The 14,237-nt window shown below is 39.7% G+C and overlaps 1 protein-coding gene across 2 annotated transcripts in view; it reads left to right on the forward strand.

Moving 5' to 3' along the window:
- Positions 1-14,237, forward strand: part of ENTREP2 (endosomal transmembrane epsin interactor 2) — a 103,527-nt gene that overhangs the window by 85,584 nt on the left and 3,706 nt on the right. For both annotated transcript variants that reach the window (XM_061347551.1, XM_061347552.1), the window contains 6 exons: positions 1,641-1,801; positions 2,450-2,585; positions 6,647-6,722; positions 7,759-8,328; positions 12,682-12,756; positions 13,430-13,758. In XM_061347551.1, the coding sequence (XP_061203535.1) occupies positions 1,641-1,801; positions 2,450-2,585; positions 6,647-6,722; positions 7,759-8,328; positions 12,682-12,756; positions 13,430-13,758 (1,347 nt within the window). The remainder of the gene's footprint in view (positions 1-1,640; positions 1,802-2,449; positions 2,586-6,646; positions 6,723-7,758; positions 8,329-12,681; positions 12,757-13,429; positions 13,759-14,237) is intronic.

The following is a 14,237-nucleotide window of genomic DNA, read 5'->3' on the forward strand; positions in this document are numbered from 1 at the left end:
AGGTATTGGAAGACTGTTATAAGATATTCCCTGAGCCTTCTCCAGGCTAAACAAGCCCAATTCTGCAGATTTATGCAGAAGGGGTTCTTTATTTAATAGTTACTTGTGAAAGCATCTGTAGAGAGCCATTTTCACAAACAACTGAAATTGGTCCTCCTTCCCTTCTGTTGTGTTGCATTATTACAGCTTTGATCTTTGAAACAACATACATAGAATGTGTTTTGTAGAATTAAGATATACCTCAACTTTTTAAATACCTAAGACCAATATAATTTCTATGGCGATGTAAATTCAGCATAACTGCACCAAGTTAAATTTGAAAAAGTGAAAAATATTAAACTGTCATATTGAAAATAAAGGTAATTTATTTTATATCTGCTGGATCTGCTAAGCATAAGCATTTTCCCTTTCACTGCTTCTTGAATATTTATCATGGATTTAACCAAACAATAATGTAATGAGACAACAGTACAAAGACATATATGATCTTTTTCAAGTGTAAAAAACAAAACGTGTCTTCAGCAGATTTTCTTAGCACATTTGTTTTAAAAGGCAGAAGCTAAAACTAAGTCATCTACTGATCCAAGAAAAGCAATATGACACCAGAAGCTTGCCTAGAGAAGAAATACTTCTTCTGTGGTTTTAGGTTTTTGATCCTCTTTTATCCATGGGGACTGTATAAAGCCAGGTCGAGGTGGTGGGGTTCTGTGTGTTCTGCAGAATGGTCCATCTTGAAGTAGTTTAAGCCTTTGCTAGAAAACTTGTTAATCTGCCATGTTTCTGATATTGAAGTGTAAGAATGATTTTTTTATACAGTGCTATGCTAGAAGCTGTGATAGGTTAGGTTCCTGTCACAAATGCTGACAGCAGTTTTCAGTATTACTTTTATTATTCAGCATAGTGGTTTTCTTTTTCTTTTTGAGATGTTTATATGGAGTAAATTGCTTTCTTACTTTCATACCTGTATTTAAAAACTTTGTATCTCATTTAAATGTGCAATGTTGGTATCACCAAACCACAAATGGCTATTGTTTTATGTTACAATAATAATAAAGAATAGTTATAAATGGCCTCTTGTTTGGAAGTGAAAAATAGGTGGGATATTTGTAGTTGTCCTATTCAAAATTTAGAGAATATGCAGTAGCTTTTTTATGCTTTTGTTTATTTGGGGTTTTTGAGGGGGCTTTTTTTTCCTTTCTCTATGAGCACAAGGCATCTCAGGTTGGAAACAGAAGCATGTGAGTAGTTACTTTAGTTGTATCTGTTGGTCACCAGTTATTCAGTTATTAAAAGATAGCCGATTAGTGCTATAATAAAATTACATTATAAGGTAGAAGTATTTCTTGAAAAGCTGTTTAATTTTAAATGGCTACACTCTGCATCCCGAGAGTGACTGACTTTGAGGCACAGCCCTCTCTATATCTTTGGTAAAACCTTGTGTTATATTTTGGTAATTTGATTCACACTTCTCATTTATCTCAAGTATTCTTAGGCTTCCAGAAATGTTTGTTTCATTTCAGTATGGATATTAATGACACTGGATATTGATCAGGGTTGCTAATACTGACCTTTTATTAACATTTTTATTATTGGTGTTGATGTTTCTACTATCTGAAGGAACTCGACCTGTTCATTTTCAGTTTCTGCCACAGAGGCCACATTCTACTCATCCTGACTGTATGACTCCACATGGAACCATCTTGCATCAAACCTTGGATTTTGATGAGTTCATACCACCGATTCCACCTCCACCCTACTACCCACCAGAATATACCTGCACACCAGTGATAGAGGCACAGAGGTGATTGTTTTTCCCTGTAGTTACAGTCATTGCATAGTTCTGAGATGCAGAATATGAAGCTCTTTCAAAGAACATGAAGCCAAGTAATATCCTTCACTTAGACTAAGTGCTTCTTTTCCAGAGAGATTACATACATTTTTTACATACATTTTTTTGAAACTTACTAGGATGTACCTGGAAATATTTGTGTTAAGGCACCACTGTAATAGAGAAGGGAGTGGACTTAGCAAAGACAAAGATAACAATATCTGAACTTAAAGCAGAGATCAGCTTTGATCAGAGATCCTGTCACAGCTGTTAACGTTATACACCTGAAGTTGAATACATGATTTAATTTTCTAAGGAAATAGTTTGCGTTAATGTGTATCAATGTGGGGTAGTGAAGGGCTTGAATGACTGTGAAACGGGCTGGTAGAAACAGCTGGTATCCAAAATGAAACAGAATTTTTAAGGCTACAGATTTTTGAATGAAGCCCTGTGAATGAGGGCTTCCTTTTGATTATCTGCTAAATTTCTTCAGTGTTATTATTTCTGGTCTATTGGCTTTGAATTCAGAGATCACTACATCACTGCTGTAGGTGGTAGTTCGCCAAATAAATCCAATGCCATTTCTTAATTTTAAGCTTACTGGTTTCTCTTTTTAAACAGAGGTCTCCATTTGGATTTCCCTCATTCCCCATTCAGTGCTTTGTATGCAGTAACCATTAACAGCCCAGGAATGATGTATCCAACTGAGCTGCCCCCTCCTTATGAGGCAGTGATTGGAGAGACGCCTGCCAGTCAGGTAAGGAAAGAGCCAAAGGAAATTTTTTACATAGTCTTCAAATTTTCGTGATCCGAAGCAATTTTACATGAATTTGACGGTCTGAGATAATGTAGGAGTTAATTGTACTTGGGAGAACAAGCCTTAGAATATAGTTATGTTCTTTAAGCACATTTTCCACACCATTCTTTTTAAAAGGGTTTAATTAACGAATTTGACTTAATGTGTATTCTCCTTATGGTCTTGTGCATGTTTGGGCAAATCTTAATGAATAGTAATACTTCAGCTGAATCTGTTTAAGAAGTTATACGATATTGAACAGTCAGTAACAGAAACTTAGAAGAATGGATTGGCACCACTGAAGCATGATGGTTTTCCTTACTTGAAAAGGATAATGGTGTTTTAAAACGAGATTACACTTCTAAATTTCTACAAGGAATAAGAAATCTTGATTAGGAAGCAGGTTTATTTTCTTAAAAACACCTCCAATTGTAAAATATTTTTTATTTCAACTGCTGATGACAATGGATTTGCCTCAATTTAGTATACTACTTCCGGTTGGAGCCCAGTACAGCAGTGTAGGTTTAATAAAGAAAAAATAACTGTGTCTTGTGACATGTAATGCTAACAGTTTCTCTATGTTTGGGTATGTGTGTATGTAGCATAGAGCTCATGGGACATTTGGTTTTGCTCTGCATGTGATCTGAGCCAAGATAATGACAAATTTCAGTTTTAAATGCTATGTACAGATAGGACATGTACTTGAAAGCTATGAACAAAAATCTCTGAATGATCTCAGACTAACAAAGTTAAAAATACACATTTGCAGTGCCCCGCTTTTGTCAGCTTTCACATCCTGTTCTGGAAAAGTACTGGGAGCATCTGATAATAGTTTAGGTTCTTATTAATTGTACGCTCTAGTCTTGACAAGATGCCATGAACTCGGTGCCAAATGTGTGCTTTAGTAGTTGTAAGCCTCCATAAGGAGGCTGCTGTCAGGCACCAAAGTGCTGGAAACAGATTCCTGCTTCAGTGTTACACTCCCTGATAAGAAAACATACTTGGTGAAGCTTTGAAGGATAAAAGCATAGGGACATGTTCTTCTTATGAAACAGCAACTACTAATTCTGTATCTATTGCTTATACTTTTGCCTCTTACAATTCATAATGGCTTCTGCTGTTCTGTGGCAGAAACAGTTATTCCTGAGAGCTTGTAACACCTCAATTCTGAACTTTGAGAAAGGACACAGGATGCTTCAAGTATTTACATTACACTTTTTTGTCTTATTTTTTACTATGGTGTCAGCTGAACTGAAACTGGAGTTACAACTTAGCCACATGTTCAGCTAAAGCTAATTTGAGCAAAGTTTTGTGTGACTTGGGATAATTGAGTCAGCTGTCACTAATAGCAAAATACTTAAAATAGCTTTTAGAAACTGTAATTTTTTGCAGGCATCAATAAACACTCAGAGAGACTGTGTCCTTTAATTCACATAGTAGCAAGTCACCTCCAAGATTATTATCTTATTTATGCAGCCTCGTGTCTTTAGGTATGTCACTGCAGGGTTTTCAGCCTCTGTAGGAACCTCTGATTGGGGTGGAGCCTGTGCAGGGATGTGATGGCTGGTGGCTGAGCTTGTGCATCCCTCTAAATTCCACAGGATGTGAAAGACTGATACAGATCTCATTGCATGGAGGAGAGTGCTGAGAACTGTTCCTCTCTGTAATTTCCCTAAGACATGTATCCTTACCCTAGGGGAGCTGAAGGACTATCGGTATTAACACCTAACTGCAAGGTAAAAGAGCTTTGTCTCCCACCCGTATTGGAATACACCTTAGGTCCATAGTGTGCTCTGTACTAGCTCTGTTCCAAAAAGATGTACTGATAGTTGCTCAGTGGCTTGTGTCACATGAGCTTAGTTGTCTCATTCCCAGGTCAAAAAGAAATCCGTCCGTGCTGTAATTGTTCCCTTTGTCAAACTACGCGGGGGGGGGGGGGGGGCAAAAAAAAAAGTCATGAAGATTGAACTGTTGTAATCTAGAAGTGTGTAATCTAGAAGTGTTTGTGTAGTAGGGAACTAAGGCATGTAAGTACAATGTGTGTATTTCTTCTGCCTGTAAAACAGAGTGGGGTTTTTGAGAGAGATGCAATATTTTGATTTCAGGAATTGCTAAGCCAGCTTTTTTCACAAGCCCTAGGTTTCCTTTATATGCTGTGCAATAACGTTTTAAATTTTCTAGATCAAAGCTACAGATGGTTCTTTTTCACAGGTACAGTTTTGCCAAACTAAGCCAAACTCAACCTTGCAAGTAGCTGATTTCATAGGAAGCAGGCCTTTTTATAGTTACCAGACGATGTCACTACAGCTGCCAGATGACTGGGAGAATGTAGGTAGTCAGAAAATGTTTCAGCACAAATATTCAGCAGATACTTTCCTGTCAAAGATTAAGAATTTATGAAACCACAGACTTAAAAATAACTCCTCGATTTTTAAAAAGAAACAAACACCCTCAAAACATATAATTTCTTCCACAGTCTGATAAGATCTTTTCCAGCAATGAAGAACATTTGAGAACATTTCTTACTTTTCCAGGTAGCTCGCAGCAGTTCCACAGTTAGTTTCCAGGAGTGGTCTGCAACTTGAATGACACCATTTTTTTTCTTGTTCTTTAACCACAGATGTGATATTCTGCTTCCATAAAGAAAGATCCTTTAAGAAATTTCTAATTTCCAAGCAAATTGTTTAAAAACATGAATGATTTTGCTTTTGCTTCCCAGACCTCTTATCAAGCTATTGCTGTGTTAAAGTGGGCCTGGTACTCTTCTTGGTTTAGAGTTGTATTTGTTGACCCTTAGACTTCACTTTTAGAAAATAAATTTGTATCAGAAGTTCCCTGATCACGGTAAGCTATGGATAGGTCAATGTAGAAAAAAATTAGTTAGCACAATAAGCTCTGAATATATCTGTGTGTATATATGTGCATTAATCTACACTGCCATGTGCACTGGAAGCTCCTCCTTGATAGCTTCAGAGTAATAGTGTCACGTTCAGTTTTTTAGACAGCCAGTTACAGATTAAACTTCAAGTTATTCACAGAGGTGACTGGTGGTTATTTCTAGGTCGTGTCAGCAACCATAATAAGATTTCATGAGGTAATTGTGGCCCTGGAGACAGAAGCAGATAAGATGTTTTCTGCTAAAGATGGTATCAGTCTCATTCCTTTTGACTTCTTATATTTTTCTCACATATTGTTACCAGCTGTTTATTGGAACCATTTTTTAAACAATCATGATCCCAAAGAATTGCTAGAAATCTAATGAGATTGGCAATAAGGTGAAATCTGAAGTCTGCTAAAATCAATGGAAAGAAGATTTCCTAAATTTCAGGTGTTTATGGATCGAGTCTTTCCAGTAGGACTGATTCTCTGCTGTGTTCACGTGATTCTCAAAAGTGAAGGGAAGTTACCCACTTAAATCCACCCTTTCTGAAAAAAAAGGTGGGTCCTAGTATTATCTCTCTTCAGCAATCTGATGGGCTGGAGAGCATTCTGCATTGGTCACCTTTGGTGGCAATGGTGATGTGTGGCCTAAAAGTACATTAGGTGTTAACATCTCAGCAAATAAGTAAGGAAAATACTGCTCTTGTGCTTGGTTTTGTTTCTGCTTTTCTCTATCCTATTTGAGGATGATAAAGTGTGGTGGGAAAACTGTGTAATACAGAAAATGCAGACTGTGAAAAAGAGATTGTTTGTAAGAAAACCATTAGTTTTAAACATTGCAGCTGTTAAGCTTTGTAATGTGGGTCTGCAGCCCCAGCTGCCTATGAACTCACAATGAATTTAGCTTGTAGATTCTGGAAAAAATAAGAATTGCTTTAAGCATGTTTCTTTGCCCTGCATTTGTTCCTGACACAAAGACATTGTAAAATACTGTATTTTTAAATAGCGTTCAGTCTGAATAGCAGCTTTAGATAGTAGTTATTTCACATTATCAGATGTGTTCTTGAGATTGCTGGCACTATATACTTGGTTGTGGTAAATTGCAGATTAATGTGCTATTTCAATGACCAATTTTCATTTAGGTCACTGGTACTGATCAGCAAGTATCAGAGTCAAGCTTGGGTGAGAGGAACATGACCGTGGACTTCAGTGCACAAGGTGATAATAGCATTGTCTTTGTCTACTTGAGAAAGATGTAGTAGGGGTTTTGAGTGGATTTTTCCGCCCTTTCCCATGGGTAAAGAAGGATTTGCTTTCAGATTGTTCACAGTCATCAACTGATGTGGCTGGAAATGCAGAGGAAAGTTCTGCTCAACAGAGCATGCTTTGTGAAGCCCTCTGAGGCAGATGTGGCAACTGTTGCTTCTCTTTGAAGGGTAACACACATAACTGGCAGTTTGCTTCTCATGGTCAGCAACTATGCGTGCCTTCCTGATAGTCCATGTGCCTTTTCCATGTAGTAGTTTCCTGTGTGGCTTCCAGAAGCCTGAATGAGAAGCTTGCTGACTAAAGTGTAGATGTTGTGAATGCAAGGAGATGGGTAGCAGCACAGTAAGTTACTAGAATGGGCCTCCTTACCATGTCTGCTGCTATGGAGGGCTTTTGAAACATTACAGCCTCAGTGGATCATCAGATGCTAAGCAGTTTGTATGAAGTAAGTATTTTAGTAAAACTTCCATTAAATACTTTTTCCATATCACATTTGTGTTGTACTGATGAATAGTCTGGGAGGTGTGAGAGGTTAGTGCGCTTATGGGCAGAGAGGTGGTGACAGAGTGGTCCAAGAAACAGAAACAGTCCTCTCTCACCTAGCATCCAGAATGAGACTGATAGCCTAACAGATTAGCGAGGAGCTTCTCTTCCTACACACACAGGGAATCTGTTCTGTGAAGTAGGATTTTAGTTTCCAGAGCCACCAGTGGCCACCTTTAACTCCTGCTAAATAGTAATTTGTATTTTTAAAAAGCCCTGCTGTTTGACAACTACAATGGAGGGTGGCACTGAAGGTGACTAGTTTTTAAGTGCTGCTGTTAACAATTGCTGCTATGTCTCTACAGAAGCTAGTTCCTTAAAATCATACATAGATGTGGATTTCACATCCACATATGGAAGTCTGAATTTTAAGTGGGGGAGGAGGAGGGGGGAGGAGGGAAGAGGGGCAAGAAGTCTTTATTTTTCTCTGCTTGTTTTGCAGTTTCTGTCGAGAGCACCTCTTTTATGGTCTCCGAGACTGTTGATATCCCAGACCGCAGCTACTCCTCTGAAGATCTTTGTTCACTGGAAGTTCAGGGGTCTCTCTGTTCTGCAGATCTTTCTCCCTGCTCTACAGCCCCCAAAGGGCTTACGGACCAGAGCTGCAGCACCCACTGCAGGTTCCACAGAACTCACTCAGAGGGTTTTCCTGACAAGGATGACAGTTCCCACAGCCAAGCCTCTACTGACAGGTCTCAAGGACTGGAAAAGAGCTGTGCCTGTGTCAGGTCCTTGGACTGTTCCTCAGAGAATTTTAGCCTGTCAGAACTGCAGAATTCTGCTCAAGGGAGCAATGCCACACCACCTTTGAAGCAAAAGCAAATCTGCTGTGCAGACGTTAGCCAGCCTCCTGTCCCTTCCCAGACTTCTCCCTGTTTTGGGCCCACAAATACTTCATCATACGCAAGTGGCAATGAGAGTACGGTCCAGCAGCATCATGTTACAAATTGCCGAAGTTCAAACATAGTCCGATCAACTAGTGACCCTGTATCATGTTCATCTTGTACAGAAGGTAGGTGTAGTACCTCAAGGCTGGCGGAGCATGACACAAATGAATGGTGTGTGATTCATGTAGCAATTGGTGCTCCTGGAGATTACACAAAGCTTTCCAGTGAGGGTTGGCTTATGGGTGATGGCTTTAGCTCCAGGTGTCTTTTGAAAACTTTCTGTTGCTGTTATGTTGAGAAAGTAAATTAAAAAGTTGAATAGTAACTGGGATCTGTTTAGGAAATGATTACCTGAGCTGTCATGCTAGTAGTACAGCAGGTTGTGTTTCCTGAAGGTGACAGTACCACTGATGGTACTGGCACAAGTCAGAGGCAGGCAGTGTGACTGCATAGTGGTGAGTTGGAGTGTACCACAAAAACTGTTAATTACAAAGAAATTAGCTGGAGGTCTGTGACTAGTGGAGTACCTCAGGGGTCGGTGCTGGGACCAGTGCTGTTTAATATTTTCATCAACGACCTGGATGAGGGAACTGAATGTACCCTCAGCAAGTTTGCTGATGATACTAAGCTGGGAGGAGTGGCTGACACACCAGAGGCTGTGCTGCCATTCAGCGAGACCTGGATAGGCTGGAGAGTTGGGCAGGGAGAAATTCAAGGGCAAATGTAGAGTTTTGCATTGGGGAAGAACAACTCCATGTACCAGTACAGGTTGGGGACTGACCTGCTGGAAAGGAGCGAAGGGGAAAGGGACCTGGGGGTCCTGGTGGATAGGAGGATGACCATGAGCCAGCAACGTGCCTTTGTGGCCAAGAAGGCCAATGGCATCCTAGGGTGTATTAGAAAGGGTGTGGTTAGTAGGTCAAGAGAGGTTCTCCTCCCCCTCTATTCTGCCTTGGTGAGGCCGCATCTGGAATATTGTGTCCAGTTCTGGGCCCCTCAGTTCAAGAAGGACAGGGACCTGCTGGAGAGAGTCCAGCGCAGGGCAGCTAAGATGATTAAGGGAGTGGAGCATCTCCCTTATGAGGAGAGGCTGAGGGAGCCGGGTCTCTTTAGCTTGGAGGAGACTGAGGGGTGACCTCATCAATGTTTACAAATATGTAAAGGGTGAGTATCAGGACGATGGAGCTAGGTTTTTTTCAGGGATGTCCAGTGATAGGACAAGGGGCACTGGGTGTAAACTGGAGCATAGCAGGTTCCATGTGAACATCAGGAAAAACTTTTTTACTGTGAGAGTGACAGAGCACTGGAACAGGTTGCCCAGGGGGGTTGTGGAGTCTCCCACATTGGAGATATTCAAGGTCCGCCTGGACAAGTTCCTGTGTGATGTACTCTAGGTTACCCTGCTCTTGCAGGGGGTTTGGACCAGATGATCTCTTGAGGTCCCTTCCAACCCTTGGGATTCTGTGATTCTGTGAAAGATGAAGTCCATGACAAAATGATAAATGAGAATGGAAGCTTTTGGATGTTGTGGACAGGCATCTTTTGCTATGAATCTCCTTTTAGGCAAGTAGGGAAGGCAAGAGGGAACACTGTTAGCTGAACACTGCTACCTTTGTAAAAATCTGCTTGTTAGTGGAGAAGACAAGTTTGGTGTAGAGGATGGCTTGATCAGAGGGACATAGAACTGCCTAAACCATTTGAAAGGTGCAGGTGTTACAAAAGGATGTAAGCTGTTATGAGAGAGCTGTATTGGTAACCTGGAAAAGTGGCTTTAGAAAAAAAAAGATTACAGACTTTGTGAGATGTCATAGACTCTGCTATTCCAGATGCATTCACTGGGCTTTCCAAGGGCTTTAGAGGAAGAATCACGTGACTAGCTCTAAAGTAAACAAAATGCTGGTTTCATTTAGGAAGAGGGTGTGTTTGTTCTATTACACTTTTTGCATCATTATTCTGTTTCTGTGAATTTCAGAGATCTCATACCTAGCTTAATAATTGCATGTCTTTTATCCTTAGAAATGTGGCACATCCTGACCAGGAAAAGCGAATCTTTAATCTAGAAGTCTGCATTTATTTTAGGAAATTTACTCTGCTAGGGTAGACGTGCTATGAAGCTGTCATGCAGACACTAAGTAGGAATTTCTGAATCCTTTCTGCTGTGCCAAAGATAAGAACAGCCCTCTCTCTTCTGGATCCCAATCTGCAAGTTTTCAGTGTTGTGTTCTGTATGCTCTGAGTAGTGTTTGAGAGATTGCTGTAGGCAGCCATATCTACGTGTGAAGCTGACTGCTGGGACACCTGGCAGAACAGATGCTCTGCCTTCATTTTTAACCTGTCCTAAATACATCCATCATCTTTTCTTCAGAAGTGGCATTATGGGAATTATTTTGGTTAATTTCCAAGTTCTTATCCCTACATGATTTGAGGGACACAGTTTGAACATTACCAAGATGTAACTGGTCTTAGCAACGATTTTAATAAAGGAGTAGGGATAGTTCTAGAGTTACTGATCTACACAAAGCAGAGGGGGGAGCAAGAGGAGTAACTTGAAGGGAATGTGTTTGTGCTTACCTAGTTTGTCATTCTTTTGCTCCCCACAGAAGACTCTAAAATGAAATCCTTAGCAGAAGCAGTTGAGTCTAGAGGCGCATGTTGTTTTCATTTGCATGTTTGTTAAGTGCAGCTTGTAAGATTTTACTTGGTGAAGGTTTTCACAACGTCACATCACTTCCTCTACTTTTTGTTGCACTTTATTTGGAAGGCATACATTGGTGAGAAGCAGCACAATTCTGATGACAGGTAGCAGCCCTGAAGCTGTGGCGCACAGCTGAAGTTTTTTACAGTCCTTGTAACCTTAAAAAAGGCACTTGATCTGGATTTCTCAAAACTGGCTATTGGTGTTCGCTGCAGAATATTAAAATACAGCCACAGGGTTGGGCAATAGGCAAAGATAAAGGGAACCGACTGAGCTCCATCAACACAGAAGAGAAAGCCTTTGGAGTTCATTGGCACTATTTTGTTTGGTTGGCGTTTTGGGGGGGTTGGGGTTTTTTGGGTTGTTTTGGGTTTGGTTTTGTTTCTTTTTCTTTTTAGTAATGTGTAACATACACTTACTTTTTAAAGTCATCTTGGAGTAGAACAACTGGTCAGATAGACTGACCATATGAAAGATAGAACTGTAACTGTGTGTCATTAACACTAATAACTCAGGTAAGAGACATACTGTAGATTTGCATGTTTTCCTGTCTTTTCCCTGTAACGTTCATCTTGGCAAAGGAGGAAAAAATGAACTTCTAGCACTGATGCTTGTGACAATAAACTTAATTTGCAATCAAATATGATAGGCTGTTTGGCTATATCAGTTAATTGCCTGAGCAATTACTGTAGTGTCATGTGTTCCAGATAATTTGAGATAATGTCTGGTAGTACAGTGGTATAGTTTTGACTGTGCCAGCAGTACATTAAGCAGTATAATAAATGGGCGGGAAGACAGAATCTCTGAAGTATCTCCTCATAATAAGCATGCCATGATTCATGTGTTGCAATACTTCAGCATAATAAAGCAAATTAAAGACAGAATAGAAGCTGTCTCCTTTAATTTCTTACAGATTTTCTATGTTTGTGGCACCTTACATTTCTTTACCTTCATTTAATTATCCAATCTACCAGAGAGGATTGTACCAGCTTTTCATTATGAACTTTCCCTGAAGATATGGAAGACAATCTCATCTAATCTACCTAGACTTTCAAAACAGTTTGAAAACAGTTTTGGAAACAGATGTCAACAGCCTTCGCATAAATGTGAAGGTTTATTCCATCTTGACTGTCACAAGCTTGAAATCCAAGAGACTGCAGTGGTAATTATAGTGATCTCATTGTCAGTGAGCCTTGTGCTGGCATCCCAGAAGGCAACTGTGTCCAGAGCTATTTGTAGGTGCTCTGTAATCACTTGCTATTGATTGGATCATTGGTAACCACAGCGGTCACCTGACCATTAATTTAGTCGGTTGTGTATAGCATTTGTCCTGCTAGGAATGAGTATCTATAAAAGAAAGGAGGTAGAACTACTGAATGAAATGCTGGTTGTGTAGAGAGATTCATTCTTCTTGTTTTTCCCATTTTCTAATATAAACTGCCAATGAAATACAGGAAAGTCTGAAGTCTGCCTCTTGCACGAAGCCTTCCATAGCTTCAGACTTTAGAAGCCTGAAGTACTGAGGATTGGATAGCTGTGTGAGAGAGGGGAAATCATCAAGCAGAAATTGTATCTTTGTATTCAGGACTTTTCTGTGTATACTAACATCTCTTTATGAATGGACATCTTCAAAGTAGTATTTCTTCAGTGGTTTCATTCTGTAAAGGAGATACTGAAAGATTCCAGTGTTGGGGTTGGGTTTTTTTGCTTTGGGCAGAGGATAGCAGGGCCTGATTGTGCACTCTCTCTTTTGCCCTCTCTCTCTTTCTGTCTCTGGTTAAAGGTGATAATTGTGCCTGGACTCCTATATGTAGCCAGTGTCAAGATGCAAGATTATCTCCAGCTACATTAGAAACAGGTGAGGATCAGTTTTGTGCAGTAGGATTATATGGTTTCCTTCTTTTATTTAAAAAATAATTAACAGCTTCTGATAAATAAGCTCTGGAAAATCTGGAGCAGAAAAATCACTTCCTAACAGCATGTGTGTGATGTACAGTGCCAATGGAACCAGCCTTTGAGTGAAAATAAATGCTGCAAATGAAGTCCTCTGCTTTAGTTTAGATTTTTTATGCTCTCTGTATTTTCTACTCATCTCTCTTGTATATTCACTGCTTACAATTTTTGAGGCCTAGAAATAAGCAGAACATTACCTTTAAAGTTGGGGCGACGAGGGGGTGGGGTTTGTGTGCTAAAACATTACAAGTTATAGATGTTAACACTGGGTAGCTGGCGTTTCCCTTACCATTAATGTCAGCTGATGTCCCTGAAAGCAGAGGTAACAAAAAATGGCTGTGGTTTATGAAGTACTGTAATTACCCAGCCCCTCATCCTAAATGCAGTCCTTCTTGCCCGTGGCTAAAATGACACATTTTGCAGCGTTTCCTTAATTGTATAGGTTGTGTTATTCTCCAGACAAAACAGACATTTTATGACAAAGCAAGAACTTCTGTGACTGTGTGTGTTTTGCCTTTTTTTTTCTTTTTTTTTTTTTTAACTATTATTTTAAAGATATTCTTCCCCCCCTTATTTAGTTCCTGTTTCTGGTTCTCATATGGCTGCCTCTGCTTGTCAGCATTCTTCGAGCGATTTCCTACCAAATGGAAAACAAAGGGATGCAAGGAAGCTTGATCTACACCTGAAGCCAAAGGCTTTGCACAGAGTTTCAAAAGAGCGACCATACTCTTTAGTGGACCTTAAGACTTACAAAGACACAAAAATTTTAGTGGCAAAATTTTTGGAACATTCAAACTGTAATCTCCCTCCAGAAGTACGTCATGTAGTGAATAGCATACGATCAGTGATAAAATCTGATGAAAGACACATGGAAGAAGCCATCTTCAGTGCCAATATTATAGACCAGGTAGGCCGTGTATGTTTAAAGATTTGTTCAACTGTGCTAGCCAAATACTGTATTTAAATGTTTTTACAGTTTTAAATAGTTCACACAATTCCTTCTCTTACAGTAAGGAATTGTTTACATTTACTGGGCAGCAGTGCATTTTACACTGAAGTGCTCATAAATGCATTTTAAATTCTTCAGCTGGACCCAACAATATCCTAGGAGATCTGTAGGGAACTGATTTACACACCGATAATCATTCCCTCCTATGGCTAACATCTTTCTGCACCTGTGATTGTTCCATACACAGATTGGTGAATACACACAGAGAGATACACAGAACTGACTTGGCTCTGTTATTTTTTCAGGCAAATGTATTTGCAGAGCATACACTATTAGCTGAAAAGAATGGGTAGAGATACAGAACAGTGCAGTTACCTTTACTCCTGGCTAGAAGAATGGTAATGATTCTTGCTAGTCTTAAGAAAAAATTGAGAAAT

Source organism: Neopsephotus bourkii, unplaced genomic scaffold (assembly GCF_033783945.1).
Source record: "Neopsephotus bourkii isolate Nb327-2 ecotype Australia unplaced genomic scaffold, CSIRO-AGI_Nbou_v1 NB_318, whole genome shotgun sequence".
In the NCBI taxonomy this organism is placed as follows: domain Eukaryota; kingdom Metazoa; phylum Chordata; class Aves; order Psittaciformes; family Psittacidae; genus Neopsephotus; species Neopsephotus bourkii.